The following is a 20,114-nucleotide window of genomic DNA, read 5'->3' on the forward strand; positions in this document are numbered from 1 at the left end:
ATTTTGGGAAGGTTAAACCTTTACTTGATTGAAGCAAGGCATTTTGCACGAACCTCAGATTCTTGAATTTCAGCATAGCTATTTGCTTGTATGCTAAGTCCAACGCCAGGTAAAGCATTCTTGAACGAAATCCTTGTTGAAGCAGATATCATTTTCTTTCGTGCTGGTGCAGAATTTGGTACCCATGAGATAAAGAGAAGCCTATTGCGAAGGTTTCCATCATCGTTGGTGAAATCATAATCGTAGACAGCGAAACATACATCATTTTGAGGGAGGTCATCAAGGAATTGATCATATGTTGTATCTTTTGGCCCTGTTTTATCAACAACAATAAACCTTTCGTCATCACTAAAAGTAAAGAGAACATATCGATATTTGTGACCAATCTTGAAGTCATTAAAGACAGGCATGCATTCATCATGAACTATAATTCCAGTGAACATGAAACAAAAAAATGAAGTAAAGCGGACTTCAAAAAAGTATGAAATTATTCCTTTGAATTTTTTAAATGGATTTCTGTGAGAACAACCGTTATTCACAAAAATTCAAAGGGATGAAAATTTCCGTTTGCAACAGATTTTGAGCAAAATGCCTTTTGACCAAAGACCTATAATTAGGCAATGACCTACAAATGGGTTTCTACATTTGTTGTTAACTTGTTGTTTTTGTGAGGATATTTTGTGTTTTCGTTTTTTTATTTTTGAACATATTAGATTCAATATTATTTATATCTTCTCTAGAGAAAGTCCACTTGCAATTTTTCATATTCTAGCTAATGAACAATACATAAGTATCATTATTCTGGCAATAATTATGAGTATATTAATTTACCAAATAACCATTCAAGGTTTCATCTAACAGTTGATTAAGAAGTGTTAAATTATTAAGCAAAAAGGTAATTGCGAAAAGCTGAATACTTGAAATATTAATACATTAATTAATTAATGCAGCCTTTTTGTAAAAAGGTAAAAATATATGGGTGAATTGTTGAAATATTGATACAAAATATAAGGAAAAATAATATTTTTTAAAAAATTGAAAAAATATTGAATATAGAGATTTCTTATAAATAAATAAATTAAATGAAATAGCTATTTTGTATATTATATCCATTTTATCTTATATATTTTAATATTACTTTTCATGAAATAATTGATTGAAATCAGCATCATGTTTTCTTCTTGACATATAAACTTTGAAATTCATTAAAAACTCAAACCAAAAAACACGAAGATAATAAATTTCATTTAATTCTTCAAAATATTTTATTCATTTAATCTAAAAAGTCCAAATCTGTTCCATTGCCGAATTCCACTTCGACCTCCTCGAACCCGCCGAAATCGCTGAAATCGGCGTCATCGAACATCGCGCATATTTTATCCATTTCCTTCGTCTCCTTAAACAGATATCCGTTCGGCACTCCGCAGTTTGCACAGATCAAAACGTTTCTCAGACTCAGTTTTATGCTTTCGAAGTCGTTTGCGACATCGAACGAATGATTCACAAAAGAAATTATTTCGTTTTTATCAATTTCCGATATTTTATGATGCAAAATTTGCATTATTTTCATTTTATAATTTTCGATATTTGGAATCGTCAACTTCGAAAAGTTAACTAACGACATATACGTACGAACCTGTTGCGTAAAATATCGATTATATATCGAATTTGTGGTTACATTAAACAAAAAGTCAAAAAGAATTTCGAAATTTTCAACATAATATCGAAATGAATCATCGGAAGTATTAAAGATAAATGTCTTCTCGATGATTTTTAAGATGTATTTTATCGAGGGGAGTGTTAATTCAGTTATATTATCATTATAAATTTTAATGTGTAAAATATATCCTTGTTTCCAACATTCGATTTCACTTAGATAATTAAGTGAAAGTTCAGTAAAATCATTAACATCACTCATAAATCGCTCAATATATTGATGATATATTTCAATAAAATAATTTTCTGTTTCAATTCTTTTCCTTGCGCAATCGATCAAAAACCGTAAAATCGATTCAATATGAGCGTCACTTTCCGTGTATTGTATTGAAATTATTTCTTTGAATCTATCGTTAATTTTAGTCCAATCACTAAAATTACAAAGTAATGAAGCAGTAAAAGTATAAGTCACATCCATAATTTTCTCATTATTATTTTCATTAGTTATAATATTTAAAATAAATGGGAAAAAAGTGACGAAATAAACGTCCGAAAAAGGTTTACATTTCTCACAAAAAGTTATCATTCCATTCAAAATCGAACAAACCTGGTCAATATTCGGGTTACCCCAAATCAAATTCATAATTTTTGAAACGAAATCCATTAAATACTTGTCACTTTTCTCTGAAATCAAAGCGTTAATTTGCATGAATAACATTGGAAAATCTTCATTATTACCATTAATTAGAATTTCTTCTATCATATTTAATAAAAAGTTTAGAATCTCATCAGAATTTATAATAATATTTTCCAAATTATTCAACAACAAAAACCGAATTGATTTCATAATTGCGATGAAATTAAATTCGTTTTTCATATTAAATATCACAGAAAACAATTCCAAAGTCATATTCACTAAATCGGGATTATAGCCCAAATGTTTCAACACATTTGTCACACATATTAACACATTTCCGATGATTTCATTGTCATTTTTCAACACATTAATCAAATCAATAAAAAACGGGATAAAAAAATCATTAAACAAACATCCAGCGCTACACGCAAGTGCATAACATAAGTTCAACGAAGGCTCCAATGATTTCATGTAATTAATTATTTGTATTTCTTCGATTTTACAGATTTCACTAAAACAATAAATAGTGTCTTCATTAATAACATTATCTGAATCGATTTCGTCAAGTGATTTCGTTGCGTTGTCCAACATGTTCTTGAATAGATTTTGCGTAATTGTCTTTAAATAATTTATATGTTCGACCTTAAGATTCGAAATAAATGTTTTCCATGTTGACCAAAACTCATTCGATGTATTATTCCATCCATAAGTTACCAACAAAGTAAAGCATTGTTGATGATTAAGAAATATATTATATGAACACATTTGATGAATATATTTCGTAAGGATTAATGACAAAATTTGCGCGGATTTACTATTGTCAATTGATGAGTGATATAAATTGGGAAGTAATATGTTGAAATATTGCTCAAAGTAATCAGTGGTATCATAACGATCGATAAATAACGTTTGAAGAATGCAAATTGTTTCATCAAATAAAATTTCGTTGTTGAGATAATTCTTGGTAAGTATCGTAAGCGTTTGCTCAGTAATAAGTTGCCGTGGTGAAGCCCATTTACATAGTTCGTTGTATAGTTCAAGTGATGATGGTGTTGCATCGATTTGATGAAAGATGACATCAACTAATAATGGAAGTTGATGTGAAAAAATTTCACGTATTTGATTCTTCCTAAAAAATGGTATGTTGTCATTGGTTTCAAGTATGTTAAAATATTCAACTAATACAAATGATGCAGAGATTTGTATCATTTCATCAATGAAATCACCCCAAATTTCAGGAAAGTCATTGATCGCAATTTGCGCTAGAAGTTTGGCAGTGGATGAAATAATTGATGGATCTCGATTTTCTCGGTCATTTAAAATGAAAAAAAGAATTTGACGAAGTTTCAATTTAATAGAAGAGTTCCATTTATTCCAATCATGGGCGGCAATGCTTTGGCATACATGTAATGAAGCATAAATAGGATATAAATCATGATAATTTTCTAGAATTGTAATAGCAACATAAAGACTTTGAGGATTACTTATCCAACTATAATAGAAATCTGCGGCTTCTTGTTGTTCGCCAAGATTTTGTGAATAAAGAGCTTCTGCTTGTTGTGCAAGAAAATCTGCATCAAGCATCCCCTGACAATATTATTTTTATTGAAAAATCATGTCGAAAATATATTTGAATCAAAATATTATTATAATTATTATGCGCATTTTATGATCAAAGAATCAAAAACATTAAAATTAATTCAAGATCAACTAGCAAAAGGAAGAAGCTTTGAAAATAGTGAAATAAAAGAACAAGATTTTATTGCATATTTTGAAATTAATTACAAAGATATGTTGGAAATACTTAGTGATTTCACTGCTGATAAAGACATACAAGAAAATGCTCTAGGAATTCTAGAAACAGGTACTACATATTTATCTTCAATTTCTTTCATTTCTTTTCCTCATGACACAATGCTAATTCTATTTCATTACCTTCCATCACCAAAAGCTATAAATGCAATTGCAAATATAATTTCATATGATCCTAAATTTATAACATCATTTATGAATTGTTTTCAAACTAATTTAAACTTTACGAATTATTTTTCTAATTTGCTCTTTAGTAATTCTTTATGCTCCACAGCAACTTTGCGCCTTATAGAAAGCATGATTTGTATCATAGATTCACGAGAATCCACTTTTCCATTAATTTCAAATTTAATAAAATCCATTCAAACCCTTCCATTTGATATCCAAGCTCATGGCTTCCATATTCTTTCAATTGTAAGCACATTTCACATTGAAGATTTTTATAATTTTTTGAAAAGTAATGATAAATTGCTTTCAAATGTAACACATGATGATGCATTATTTAAGGAAGCAATTAACTTCCTTTACCAGCTTGCGCAAGACTCTCCAGATTCGTTTCAAGTCATCGAATCGTTTGACATCAAAACCGTTTTCGTTCATTCAATTTCAAATATGAAACACATCAAACGCGTTTGCAATATTGTGTATAATTGTTGTGTTGTTTCGATTGATGCAATCCAATTCTTTTGTAATGTCGGGTTTATTGGCATGTTATTCGAACTGAAAGATAAAGTTTCATTTTCGGTTTGGAATGATGTAATTTCACTTTTTTGTCTGATTGCAAATGATGGAAACGAAACATGTTTGGGCTACTTAGCTGAATTAAATGTGGATGGCGATGTCGAAGAATGTATTGAATGCTTGGATGATCCTGAAGAAGTAATTTGCGCACTTAATAATCTAGCAAATTATAGAAGAAATCATTCGCCATTTTATGAGTAAAATTATTTGTTTTAAACTCTTTTATATGCGGCCATGTTTTTCAATTTATGAATAACATTTTCCTACAAATCGGAATTTTGAGATGATAAATATTATTTATAATAAAAACAACAGATAAAATTTAAATTAAAGAAAAATATTTTTGATTTAATTTTTATTTTATATTCACAATAAATGTATTGTTTCAGGAATTCATTTTCTGCAAACATTAGACTTACATTACATTTTTATAGAAAAAATCATGTTCGTGAATTAATGCTAAACAATTATGAATATGGTATTTATTATCCAAAATTTCAATAAAGTTCTAAAACTTTTTTCTAGAAAATTCGAAAAAGTGACAGTGATTTAACCTCATTTGTTTTTACAGTTCGTTCAATTGCTGTTACGCAATTCAAATTTCTGTAATATGTTGAAAAAGTAAAAAGCTACACATTATCGGAATAATTGTTTTTTCCCTACATTTGTCCGATTATATTTCTTGTGATCATATTCATTTGAGCGCAGTGGCTGACAATATTAAAAAAATAATCGAAACAGAAGATATCACTAAAAATCAATTTCAAAAAATTAATATCCAAAAAAAATGTGAACACAATTTTAAAGCCCTTTTAATTATTCAACATATAAAAAGTTCAATTCTTTGTTACATTTTAAATTTTTATACAACAATTAGTTTAACTTTTGATCAAAAAATATTTTTTCATTCTCAGCAGGAAATCAAATATTTCTCTCCTTTCTTTTCATTTTTATTCATTCTTTTTGACTTATTTAGAAATATATCGTCTTATTTTTCCATAAACTTATCGAATTTAATGTTTTTTTATTGTTACATTTCGAGAAAATCTTTATCAGCAAATTATAAATTAATTAATCATCAAATTAAAGGAAAGAGTATTAAATTCGCTTTCATAATATTTATTTTATTTTTTTCTCATTCATTGCAGTGTTATAACGAAAGAACATCAACGTTAAATATATCAAACCCAAGTGAATTCACAAATCTAAATGATTATCAAAACAATGTGAATCATATCATTATTTCAAAGGGAATAATGACAATTCCAAATTGTTCTTTTTATAAATGGAATAAAGTGATAAATGTTTTGATTGATGACACAGTTACTTCAATTGGATCATATGCATTTTATGAATGTACTAAATTAGAAAATGTTTCGTTTGGAGAAGGTATAACATATATTGGAGAATGTGCGTTTCAAACTTGTAGTAAATTAAAACATATAACATTTAAAAGTAATCTTACAACAATTGGGCAAAATGTGTTCCTTGGATGTGCTCGACTTGAAAGTGTATATCTCAATGAAGGAGTTAAAACAATTGGACCTTTTATGTTTAAAAATTGCAATCTTGCAGATGTTGCAATTCCAAGCACAGTTTCTTCAATTTTTACAAATCCATTTCACTGCTGCAACAATCTTAAATTTATAAAAATTTCTAAAAAAAATCAATATTTCTCTAATTATGAAAACGATGGAGTTTTATATGATAAAAATATTACAAAACTTATTAGTTATCCAAATGGAAATGCCACCGAAACATTTAAAATTCCAGATTCAGTGACTTCAATTGAACCACATGCATTTTATTCATGCTCTAATTTATTATCAATTTTACTTGGAAATAATGTAAACACAATAAAAAGTTATGCATTTACAAGTTGTATGTTCACAAGTTTCATAGTTCCGAACTCTGTTATAGAAATTCAATCAAAAGCTTTTTATTCTTGTGAACATTTGGAATCAATTTTTATTGGAAAAAATGTGGGATATATTGGTGATGAAACATTTAGATATTGCGGATTACTCAAATGCATTTATTTTTATGGAGAAACTTCTCCAATCTTTGGAAGTAATTGTTTTAGTAATATTTCGACAAAATCCGTTATGGTAAGTGAATTATATCAAAACGATACATTTGGAGTTTTAGCTATAAACAAAAAAGTAATTGATGACTGCAATCCATTGCTAACACTAACTTTTACAAAGTCTAATACATTTACAAAGTCTAATACATTTACAAAGTCTAATACATTTACAAAGTCTAATACATTTACAAAGTCTAATACATTTACTAAATTAAATTCTGTTTCATATAATCCATACTTAACGCATTCTTTTATTTTTACGAATACTTTATCTATCACAATGACAATTTCAATTTATGAATCATTTGTTACAAATTCATTAATTATTTCTAATATTAATTCATCATATACGTATTCTATTACGCAATTTATTTATTATGGATATGTTAATATTATTTATTCAACTTATTATCAAGTTTATAGTAATTTCTTTACATTAAAAAATAGTAATAATGATAATGAACAAAATAAAATATCAGCAAAAGTTCTTATTAGTATTATATGTTGTTCAATTGTAATTGTTCTTTTAATTATCGGACTTATAATTTTTTTAATTAGGAAAACTAATAAACAAACCGAAAAAACATCATCAAATATATCAGCAAATAAAGAAACAGAAGATAAATTTGAAAAAATTGGTCAAGAATTAAAAAATTATCCATTAAATGAAAATGATCAATGGATTTAAAAATTATCCATTAAATGAAAATGATCAATGGATTTAAAAATTTTAATTACGATTTTAAATAATTTGTTTTTAAAAGTTTAATAAATGCTTTTTTATGTTCTAAAATATTTTTTTATATAATTTATTGAGTAAAAACTATAAATTTTATCAAACAAATATCATTTTATGCTTTTGATCAATAAATATCATCATAGAAAATAAAACACGTTTTTTTAAGCTTTTGCAGATAAATCAGAAAAGATATTCCTATCAAATTTTACTGTTATCTGAAAATTGATTGAATTCATTCAAATGAAAAATGCGGTATCGTACTTTTAACGGCTTCCCCGTATTTAACGAACCTTATTGTTTTCGCCAAGAAAAACAATAAGGTTCTTCCCCATGCTCGAAGAAATCTACAACAAACTAAAAACCTCTGTACCAGAAATACCTAAAGCGCATTTAACAGGGTACATACGAGCAGCAGAAAAAGTTCGAAATAAAATAATATTACATCAAAGGGCGTCATCAATATTACTATTAGTTACATCAGGTGTATATCCAGAATCGCTTATACCACCAAAAGATCATTTATTTACTGTTGTTCATCAGGGAACAGATGATTTAATGCAACATGTTCAACCTCAACAAATTCAATATATTTCTACATTTGCACAATTTATTGCACGAAATCCTTCAATTATGATTCGTGCATTAGAAGCTAATTATAAAAATAGACAACGCAGAGATTTTTATATCTTTATGATATATTCTACAATTCCTGCTTTCTTCGGCTTTTTCACATCAGGGGAGCACATTTCTGATGCTTTCCCATTTTATTGTAGTTTAGTTGGTACTTCCTCCAAAAAGATTGTTGATGAAGCATTAATTCCATTTTTCTGCAACGGAACCACATTTCGCTTTATAGAGAATGTTTGTGATATATTTTTTTCTACCTTTTGTTATGATTCTCGTTTAGATTCTGAAATGATTCAAAATAATTTAATAGTTACAACATATGTACCTCTTGTTTTGCAATCCATTAAAAATAAATATCCACTTCTTCCACAACCACATCAATTTATTCTTCGATTTATGATTACTCGTGGATGGAGTCAACTACATGTTCTTCATTTTTTCCTTCATTCTTTTGCTCTTCCTCAACTCCTCCGAGTACTAAAAGCCACTCCATACTACCGTCATTTCTTTCAATTCAAGTACTTATGTGTTTACCTCAAAGACAATATGAAAAATTATCAAAATTTTTGTGACATTTTTTCAATGCGTTCAAATCCACTTTTTGAGGTGCCGTTAAGCTACACACCTTTTCAATTGACATATACGACACTTTTGCTTACACCGCTCGATGTCCATTGTGCTATAACTAGTCTTCAACTTATTAATGAATTACCAGCAAATTTAAGACATTTTGTTAAAAATCAATATTTTGACTCAATTGATTTAAAACCATTTTGGATAAAAATATATTCCAAAAAACCAAAAATTCCACAAGAACTAAGTGCTAACTGGAGACAAGTTGTTTTTAACAATGACGAATATCAATGCTTACAAGCTTCAGCACCAAATCCAGATTTCAAACGATTATGGTGTGAGATACAAATGAGCTGTGAAGAACTTCTTATTCCACCAGTTGACTATTTACTTGGTAATGCAACTCTTCCATTAGAAGAACGAGAGAAACTTCAAATTATTAAAAAGATCATTGGAGACAAATATGATTCATTTGTCCAATATTCCATGGAACAGAACATTATTGATCTCCAAAACTCAGCCAACAATTTTGAGCATTATTTAATGCATCAAATGATTCTTAATTCCATAATTCAAATATCAGATTTATTTGAGCAATACTATAATTCGATCTCTTTACCAATAATCCGCTCCCAAATGACCCATATTTTATCTCCCATAGTATCTCTTACGTTTAATTCGACCAAAGAATTAATGAATAAGATATTACGAAAAGTTGATTCACCACAATTACATCAAATTGTTTACATGATGATAATCCAACACTTTATCTCCATCACATTACCGAGCGAAATCATCAATCGGATGCGAATTTTGGAACGCAAATGGCAAATGCATTTAGAAGAAGTTCGCGAAACTATAGTTCTGCCGAAGCCATTCCATAGCACGAACAAAGGCAACTCGCGAAAGGCGCTTTTGTTACATCAGAAGCTATGGATGGCCGTTGAAAACATAAGAAATGTTAATTCGGTTCCATTCGAATGGACGTTTCACATATTGTTTAAGTCTCTTAAGCAATTGGACGAGTTGGTTCGCGTCGATGATTGCGAAAGTACTGTTATCCAATTCGCAATTGCGTTTAGTGATTGCTCAAAGTTGATTTCGAGAGTTTTGTTTTTGAACAACTTCGTGATGAAACAAAAGTATTTGAATCTGATCGAAAATGAAAACGATTTCTTATGGCCGCGTTTGGAAATAGCAGTGTTACATTTGCTGTCCAAGAATAACGAGTTGATGGAAGAATACCTGACGTTGCAGGACGAATTGGTAAATTATAGACTTGAATAGAATTTGTGTAATAAAATTGTATTTGGAAATGATTTTTTTTTGGCTTTTTATAATTGAAAAAAATCTGTAGTATCGGCTCTACTTTTTGACTACGATTCTATTGAAACCGATCAAAAATTATTGCCCGTTTTCTGCAACCAGTTATGTAACTATCGGCTTTTTCGGGCAACCCCGTCAAATTGACAAAATTTTGCTTCAATTTTCTTGCTCCAAGAAATGCTTTTTGTCCTTGCATTCATTACCAAATGTTATTCAACTGTTAAAACAATAGTGGTTCCTCCCCAATTAGATTATCTCATCCATGGTGTTGAACATAAAACAATCCCAATACATTCCTTTCAGACACTAAGAATCAAAAATAAAGCAACCAATGGAAAAATTAAAACAGTAACTTTGCGTCCTATAACAGTAATTGAAGCTTTTACTAAACTCCGTGATACTAAAGCAATTAAAGACAAAAATGATGAAAACAAGATCGAGTTGAAACGCGCTTTTAAAACCTTACAAACATATTTTGCAAAACAAAAATCACCAAATGGTATTATTTATGGACAAAAATACCCTAAGATAATTAAGTCTTATGCAGAAATCTTGCCTAGATCCAACGAACAAGCAATGCGAAAGCGACCCAAAGTTATTTCAACATATGTATAAAATATTCGAAAGTTATAATGGAGGCCAACAATTTAGTAAAAAAATTTTCCCATTTTTTTTCACATTTAATGCTTTTTATTACAAACACACCAAAGGCAAAAACGGCGTATAATTATAATTCATGCTAAAAAAGTATAGGTTGTGCCGGTATTTGAAGTATCACCACTTATCTTTTGGCACTCATAATTTAAGCTTTTGATATGATCATATCATAATTTTTCATGTTTTAGTTAGGTATTTAATGTTTTTCATCTGAGATGGGGAATTTAAAGAGAATCAAAAAATGTTTACCTGTTTTTTAATCGTCTTTAAAATCAATATTGACTAACTTCATCTGCTAATTTCAATGAAATCATAAACAGTATATCATACTGTTGAGATATTTCAGTGTGCTCTTGCATCAATGAATAGATAATCTTATTATAACAAGTTATAGTTAAAAATATAACAAAAAATAAGGAAACATTTTAATTTTGCACAAAAAAGATTTTGGACATCTGGTTCTTGTTTCAATGCAGATGAATAAATTTACCGTTTGAATAATTATTTATTTGAATACTCTTTATCCATTCTTCTCATTTACATTTAAACATTTTTTATAATTATTTCGACAATTTCTTTAAAATCACTAAAAATTTAAATTTAAAAAATTTTTTATTACAACATACAAAACAAAAAATGAGATTTCTATATACCGAAATAATAAAAGAACGCTCTTACTCCACTTTCATAACTTTCCTCGTCCCTCAGCCGATAGTTAGCCATATAATTCCAATTCTCCGACTCGTCCACTATCATCGAGAACAGCCCCATTTGCGTCGACGAGAATCTGAAAAGCGAGTCGACTTCGCACGACATGTAATACGCGTTTGTCATTGCTCTCATTGCAGATATTGTTGTGAAGCTCGAGCGAAATGTTCCGATTAGTTTGTCGCACATGATGAGACACGCCATGTCGTTCAAAGCGTCTCTTTTGTTTCCGTCCTCTTTTTTCGATGCTTCTGAGATGAAAAAACGTTTTTGATATCTTTCCTTAAAATAGGTCGTATATTGGTCATAATTAGATGTGAAGAATATGTACTGTTTGGAGTTCTGATGAAGGTCATCAAGAAATGGTTGAAGAGTACGTTTAAGGAAATCAAGATTCCAGATGAAAAATTTCCCTTTGTAATGTCGACGGACATGAACACCAATGACTTTGATGTTCTGTGGAATGCTTTTAAATTGTTTTTGAGCAAATTGGATAACAGAGTCGGAAAAATACGTAAAATAATTTGATAGGAAATATATAAAATGGACACCAAAATATGCACGGGTATAATAATTGATGTCTGGATCAGTAAGAAGTTGATAAGGATAAAGAAATTTGGCTTTAAATGGAAGATGGAAATTTAATAATACCGAATAATTTAAATTGGGCCAATATTCCGTGGTTAAAAGTTGCTTGAATGTGCGTTGGTAGTCTTTGGGTGGTTCTTTGATTGGAACAGATGGTGGGAATAATAAACCATCTTTTGTAAAATTATAATGACTAAACACAGCACGATTTAATAAAACCCCCATTAAAACACCACTAGCAGCATGATACATGCCATTCCCAATCCCAGCTTTCATTAAAAGATCAACAATTCGATGATCTTCATAATCAATTCCTTGAATTTTTTTCTCCCAGTTAATGATTGTGTCATATGCTTTGGTTAATTGAGAACATTTGATTTCGCTTTTTGGCGACCAGCATGGTTGAAAGCTTCTTTTCCATGTTGGTAAGTGCATTGATTGCATAATATTCCAAAGATAATGTTCTTTTCCTTCGTTCAAAGTAACATGAAATCTTGGCTCTGGAATTGATTTTTCTCCCTTGAAAAACAAAAAGATGAAGAAAAGCATCAGCTTTTTTTCACGTTCAAAAAGTGAATATCGAACAAACATTGTTAATTTCATAAATTGATTTACGTCAATTTACAAACGATTATTTTGTTTTGAAAATTCAGATCATTTCCGATCATTTTCATCACAATTAAAACAGTTAGGAATGGTAGCCAATTCACTCAAATCCCTCTTTCAATTTTCATATCGTTCCTTCTCATATTTGGCCATGAACTCTGAGATTGATAACAGCATCGAATCTCTCTCTGGTTTTATCCATAAAACCCAAATGAAAAAGGATGACATTCTTGAGAACTGCTCTATCCGCATTCAACAAAATGCTCAAAAGGCTTCCTTAATCTTCATCCTTTGCAATATCTACGAACAACTTTTCAAGCGTCAACTTAAAGTTGCACACTCACTCGGTGATGGTGTTTACTGTGTAGACCTCGAGGATGTCGAAATTACTCCTGAAATGCTTGAACAAATCAAAAAAGCTTTTGATGAATTTCTTCAAACACATAAAACTATAGAAAATGTAAAGGTTCCTCGAATGGACCTCTTCAAGAAGTTCACATCCGAAGGTCGCTTTGATAAACTTGGTGTTCTCAAAACAATATCTGAGAATCCAGTTCAATGCATCAAATGTGGCGATTTTGTTGACTATTGCCTTGAGCCAGTTCTCACTGACCTTACACGTGTAGGTACATATGGCTTTGTTCTTTATAATAAAGGACTTGTTATTCGTATGCCAACACTTACATCCAACCAATCTCTTGGTGAATGGGTTGACCCTGCTGCACAATTAGAAATGTTTACCGAGTACACACAATGGGCCAAACTTATTGGCGTTGATAATGTTGCCAAACTTAACTCAGTTATCTACAAACGTCAATACTACGACCTCAAATGGGTTTGCGAAGGTCTTCACCAACGTAAACTTTCAAAGATTGCAGCAGCATTAGTTGCCAATTTCCCACATAAACGAATTGTCACCATTGCAGGTCCATCATCATCCAACAAAACCACATTTGCAAAACGTTTAGACATCGCTCTTCGCGTTTTTGGCTATGAATCAGTTGTTATTGAAATGGATGACTATTTCCTTAATCGTGAAGACACTCCATTTGGTCCCGATGGCCTTCGTGACTTCGAAGCCATCACAGCTCTTAATGTTTCACTTCTTAGTGAGCGAGTTCATAAATTAATTAATGGCGAAAGTGTTCCACGTCGTCGTTATGACTTCAAATCCGGACTTGGCATTGATTATCCCGAACAACCAATCACTTTACCACCGAATAGCTTCCTCATTCTTGAGGGAATTCATGGACTTAATCCCGAATTACTTATTCCACTTGGTCGTGATGAAGTTACACCTATATATGTATCACCATTGACCCCATTGTCCATTGATAATTCACATAGATTCCCTACAACTGACTTGAGATTGATTCGTCGTATTATTAGAGATCATAAATTTAGAGGTTATTCCGCAAGAAAGACAATCCACCGATGGACAAGTGTTAGAATTGGTGAAGAAAAGAATATTTTCCCTTATCAAGGAAATGCTGAAATGTTCTTTAATTCATCTCTTGTTTATGAGTTGCCTGTTCTTTCTATATTCGCAAGACCTCTTCTGTCTGAGGCAACAATGCCTGAGGAAGGAGAAGACCCTGAAGACCCAATGACACAAGAGATCACAAGAGAAGCAAAAAGATTACTCGGATTGGCAAATTTGTTTTACGCAATTCCATTGCAAGACGTACCTCACATTTCTTGTATAAGAGAATTCACCGGAGGTTCTGACCTTAAATACTAAAGGAAATTTGAGTTTATTTGTGTTTTAACTTGTGAACGGAAAATAGTCGTTTACGCAAAAGTAACGCAATAAACGGGAACTAACGATAAAATTCTGTTTATTTCGTTCGTTTGGTCGAAAACCCCAAATTCGATGAGGTTTTTGAATGTAAATTTTGTCTGCCAAATTATTTCAATAAAAATATGTGAAAGATGGCATTTTTTTATGAATGGTGGCATCATTCTTGATCATTGTTTTGAGTTAATGTTAATTTTCATTCATACTTATCCCTTAACCTTATTGGCCTTAATGAATATATTAAGTTTTTTTCATAAAATCTTTAAGTTTAAACCTTTTGTCAGCGTTGAAAAGCTGTTCGTAATTTTTGGTTTTTGTTGTTTTCAATAGTTTATTTTACAGTTATCAAAAACAATGTTTTTCTAAACTTTATAACGATTTTGAACTCCCCACAGACCAAGTTGCACTGAAAATTGGACGTTATCTTTTGAATTTTAACGGAAATAGCCATTACCTCTTCATCACGATTTTGAAATGAATTCTCGCCAAAAAGGAACTATTAATAATAATTTACCGATGGAAAAATTACTTTCATCTGGAGAGCTAACTGTTGCTTTAAAAATTGGATTGTCACCTCTCATTGATTATATTTGTCAAGATGCAATTATTTCACAAATGGCTGAATGGTGTTTATCAACTAAGTATATACATTCTACAAATTTTAAAGAATTATCTGAAATCGCGGTATCATTTTTTACTTCAAATTCTTCAAAGATTTACAATTTTGTTCAATCAAGTACCACCTTATCAACATATTTTCATGAATTCCTAAAATCTGATGACTCAAATAATTCCCTTTTAGCAGGTTATTTCAGTCGGATAATTGAAAATCAAATCAAATGGAATACTCCTTTGCTTTTCCAAATGTTTGGTGATTCTGTTGATCTCATTTTAAACAGAATCAACGTACTTGGTATTCAAGAAATTTTAATTTTGATTTTGACAAAGTCAATGTCTTTCATAGAAAATAATTCAATTATTCTGAGGATCAGTGAGATGCTTACACAAGATGAAGAAACAAGTAGAAACGCAGCATATGTCCTCTGCTCTGTTTATAATAATTCTTCGATAACAACACCAATCATATCCCAATATAACAACCCCAAAGTTGTTCAACTAATGATAAATTATGCTCTTTCTACAAAATCAATTGTTGCTATGACAGATATGATTATTCTCTGTTCCAAAATTATTTCGAATAATCCCATTAATGATTTCCTAACTCAGGAACAAATTCAGCAGTTAACAATTACAAGTGATAATGTTACCCAACTTACAATTTCTGCAATTGATATTATTCATGAAGATATAGAATATTTATTTTCGTTCTTCTTTCGACACGAAACTCTTCACCAGAAGCTCGTTCAAATGTTACAAAATGAAAATACAGAAAACATCGTCAATGTTTCCAAAATCCCAGGATTTGTATCAAAATTGATTGAACATTTCCGATCTGGAAAATGGTGTATTCATATGGATGCAGTTGTTCAAGTTTTTGAACTTGTTTCTTGCTATTCTTCTGCACTCCAAACTACAGAATGGAATGATTTCATATCTGTAGATTACAATCAGCGAAACGCCATAATCAAAAATAATACAGAGGAATGGCTTCCTTTAGCTGGCCTTTGTGAGCCTGGAATTTCTCTTGGTGAAGAGTATTCGTTCATTGAGCCGGCTAACGACGGTTACGGCTATTACAAATCAAAAACAAACAGCGGTTATGGCGGTTATTTCGAAGACGATACGCCATCAATTGATTTTGGAGATGAACTTATCATTGATATATAAATAAAGAACTATCTATAATATGATTTCTAACATATTTTTAAAAATATGAAAAACATCTACGAAATTTACTAATTATGAGAATAAATAAAATGGTAATATATTAATGCATTAAAAAGATTTCTATGTTCTATTTCCGCTTTTCTTATTAGCCCATATTATTCATGATTATATGCTAAACTATGAACATTTTATGGAGTTTTAAACAAGAATTCTTGTTAATGTACGTTATGTTTTTGCTCTTCTTCACGAATCATTTGTTGTGCACGTTCTTGGACTGTCACCTTCTTACCATATTACTTCATGTGTTACTTCAATCGAATTAATTCATCAATAAATTTAAAAGATCTTCTAAAATGTTTGAATCTTTTGTAGTCATTAAAATGAAACAGAGATCTCCAATGCCTTGAAACACATCACGAATTGATTCTGTTTCAATATCTAAGATTGACTTGAATTTGAAACTAATGAAGTGATGTATAAAATAATTTAAATAATTTCCAAATATTATTATGAAACATTAATTAAAACAAATAAATACATTTAGTATTAATATCAATTCCTTTTTGTCTCAGAAGTAATTTATTTTTATATTACCATTTTCAGATGCCCATATAAGCGGTATATTGAACAATTTGAATAATTTCCAAATGTTATTATGAAGTACCATATAATACAAATAAATAAATTTAACATTTACATTCAAGTCATATTGTTCAAGAAGTAACTTATTAAATGTTTCATGTACATTTTTTATTTTATTAATAAGATCAGAAAGAAATATTATACATAAACATTAAATCATTATTTAAAATTTTAAATATTTGGAATAAACATTCTAAAAACAAAACATATAGTTTTGATTTTATTATTAGTACTTTCTCTTTTAAGAATCAAATTAAGGTACTGTTTCTTGGTTTCCAATTTCCTAAATTTCTTTCTCTTCAAATATCTAAAATAATCCTCAAATTACATTTTAAAATATCAAATAATCAAATTAAACATCAAATTTAATAAAAATATTTTATTCTTATTCGAAACCACACACACAAGAATAAATTTAACAAGTTCAAAATTACCAGCTTCCATTGCAGGTGCTAAAACATTATTAGGAATTTGATTCTCTTGTAGAAAGTGAATGAAAAGAAATAAGTTGCCATCTTGCGGCTCCATTAATTATCGATTCATTAATTTTGAATCCTTCATTTTCTAAAAACGATAAAATTTCATAATTTCCATATTTTCTACAGGCCTCAATAAGTTGAATCTTTATCTGTTCATTAGAAGACATTTTCGAACTTGAACTATAACTACTATAACCATAGCCAAAACCAGACATTCTACCATTTGAAGTTGGTCTATCCTCATCTATTTTTTCTAATTTGTTTTCATAAATTTAATGAAAGATATCATTTCGATGAAATTTAATTGCCGTTTCCAATTACCCATTAAATTGAACATGGTTTTGCTCACATAAATGAAATATTTCTTCATTTCCACCTGCAGTAGCATATTTACCTGTATTTATTAGTTTGGAATTATTTAATAATAAGTATTTAAAACATTTAACAGATCCAAAAAATGCTGCATAATCAATTAATGCAACATTTTCTTGATTAATAAATGAACATCTTTCATAAAGTGATGGTTCAATTTTCTGATTAAAATTAAATTTTGTATTTTATGATAATACCTGAAGTTTTTCGATTTCATCATATCGAATTGCTTTTGCTATTTCATTTGGATTAATTCCTTCATTAATATATTTCTTATGAAGCTCAAAATCATTTTGTGAAAGCTGATTATAATTTGATACAAATTCTCTTTCAATGTTTCGATCAGATTTATTATTTCCTCCATATGTATAGGTACTACAGTAATTATTTCCTCTATTGTAGTTCCAGCTACAGGAGGCGTTATAATTATTTCCTCTACTGCTGATGATTTTTTCTTTTATCTGTTTTATAATGTGCAAAATATTTTGATTGAATATTTTTAACTATCTCTTCGTCGACTAAATGTTGTTGTATCATTTCATCAAGTAAATAATATGCATCTTGTGATGCAATTCCTATAATATTTCAGATGACTCTGACCTATGAAAAATACGTTTTTTTGGAAATCGATAGATATTTTATGATAAAAATGATCGTTCGGATAAAATTTCAACGAAGTTTTTATCGATTTGGCAAAGATTTTTTCATTGCATAAAGGTGCCATAACTAAACACTTTTATTGTCATCCGAAACTCTAAAAATGTGGTAAAAAAGGAAGTGCATTTTTCGAAAAGTGACTAACCAAAAAATCTATCAGAACTTGTGATTGTTTAATTCATTAGCTAATGTAAGTTTATGAATAAAACAGTAAATTTTTCGCTATTTCTTTAATATGATCTTTAAATAAAAACAATAAAATTTATATTTTTTCTTGTAATTTCATACCCAATAAATTATTCTAAATATAAGTCTCCTTTTTCCCCAATTATGAACATTTCAGCGGAAAACCCACTTTTTGAACTTCTTGCTGCAATTTCTGCCCACAAAACATCTCACAAAATTGTATAATCAGAGATTTGTTTGTGTTCATTTTCTATAAATGATTTTTGCACTCGTTGTATTACGTACGATTAAGTTTACAAAGCCAATTGTCATCACAACACCAAAAAAACCAATCCGCGTTCCAATAAAACTACTTTTATTTCAAAATGATGAAGACGAAGCCGATGAAACATATTATGGACTTGAAAAAGATCCAGAGGCTATCGGTGTGAACAAGCTAAAGCAAAGATCTAAGGAGGTTGTTACCAACAAAGAGAGACCTATCTACAAGCATTTGCTGGGCAAGAAGCATACGATCAAAAGGGGTATTGACGATATGCCAAACATAGATTCTTTTGTCAAGGATAGGTATGTATGTCCAGACGGAATCAATAAGAAAAAGTGCACTGTCATAAGCGTTTGATTCCTAAAAGAATCTTTAAATCTTTTTTTAGCATCATGAACTTTCTGTCAATTGAGTTATTGTATCACATAAGCATGATGAGTTAGAGAGAAATAGAAGGAACTAGATCAGAATCTTTCTATGTGCTTACTGTGATTTTAGGGACATGCTAAGTTGATGAAACTACATTTTTATGTATGTGGTTTAAATAATATTTGGAAAACAAATGGGGACATGCAGTTTTGCAATAATGTAATGTTCATAATTTATAAATCAATTTCTTTAAAAGTTAAAATTATTTAGCGAAGGAAACATTAATTTTGTGGTGTAAAATTAGGTTTATTATTATTATTGGTAAATTGGTGGATTTTGATTAAATATCATAATTCCAATTGTGTTCAAAAATAGTGAGCAGTTTTTGCATTGCTTGGTTGGTACTATAATTACATATTATGTAAAATTTATTAAGGTATTGTTTGAACGATTTCTCGGAAAATATATTTGGCTATCTTGCTTGAGTCAACTATTTGTGTGTAATTTGATCGGCTTTCAAATGGTTGAGCAATACACGCAAGAAATCGCAAAATATATTTTTTATTTAGATACTAGCAACAATGAACTGATTCAACTTGGAACGCGAAACATCATGGAACAAATGGAACTCAATCCATCAGATTTTTGTTTTGCGTTAATTTCCATTATTCAAAATGATACCCAACTTCAATCACGTTCATTAGTTCTTCTTGATCAAACCATAAATAAATCATGGGGAAAAATTCCAGGAAATATTCAAGTAACAATTGTGAATTCAATATTTGAATTCCCCTTTCACCTC

General features: G+C 29.7%; 5 protein-coding genes across 5 annotated transcripts; 3 read left to right on the forward strand and 2 right to left on the reverse strand.

The window, feature by feature from the left end:
* Window positions 1–20: 20 nt before the first annotated feature.
* On the reverse strand, window positions 21–443 carry GO595_006699 (putative actophorin; the record flags this gene model as incomplete). Its single annotated transcript, XM_067920081.1, has 1 exon — window positions 21–443. The coding sequence occupies one exon, from the start codon at window positions 441–443 to the stop codon at window positions 21–23; it is 423 nt and encodes a 140-aa protein (XP_067773127.1).
* An 11,056-nt stretch (window positions 444–11,499) lies between these two features.
* Window positions 11,500–12,699, reverse strand: GO595_006700 (uncharacterized protein; the record flags this gene model as incomplete). Its single annotated transcript, XM_067920082.1, has 1 exon — window positions 11,500–12,699. One exon carries the CDS (start codon window positions 12,697–12,699, stop codon window positions 11,500–11,502), a length of 1,200 nt encoding a protein of 399 aa, XP_067773128.1.
* A 208-nt stretch (window positions 12,700–12,907) lies between these two features.
* GO595_006701 (Phosphoribulokinase / Uridine kinase family protein) lies at window positions 12,908–14,497 on the forward strand (the record flags this gene model as incomplete). Its single annotated transcript, XM_067920083.1, has 1 exon — window positions 12,908–14,497. The coding sequence occupies one exon, from the start codon at window positions 12,908–12,910 to the stop codon at window positions 14,495–14,497; it is 1,590 nt and encodes a 529-aa protein (XP_067773129.1).
* A 921-nt stretch (window positions 14,498–15,418) lies between these two features.
* GO595_006702 (uncharacterized protein) lies at window positions 15,419–16,342 on the forward strand (the record flags this gene model as incomplete). The annotated part of the gene is made up of 1 exon (XM_067920085.1): window positions 15,419–16,342. One exon carries the CDS (start codon window positions 15,419–15,421, stop codon window positions 16,340–16,342), a length of 924 nt encoding a protein of 307 aa, XP_067773130.1.
* A 2,592-nt stretch (window positions 16,343–18,934) lies between these two features.
* Window positions 18,935–19,300, forward strand: GO595_006703 (uncharacterized protein; the record flags this gene model as incomplete). Its single annotated transcript, XM_067920086.1, has 1 exon — window positions 18,935–19,300. One exon carries the CDS (start codon window positions 18,935–18,937, stop codon window positions 19,298–19,300), a length of 366 nt encoding a protein of 121 aa, XP_067773131.1.
* Between the last annotated feature and the right edge of the window lie 814 nt (window positions 19,301–20,114).

Source organism: Histomonas meleagridis (genome assembly GCF_020186115.1).
Source record: "Histomonas meleagridis strain 2922-C6/04-10x chromosome Unknown contig_46, whole genome shotgun sequence".
NCBI lineage: Eukaryota > Parabasalia > Tritrichomonadida > Dientamoebidae > Histomonas > Histomonas meleagridis.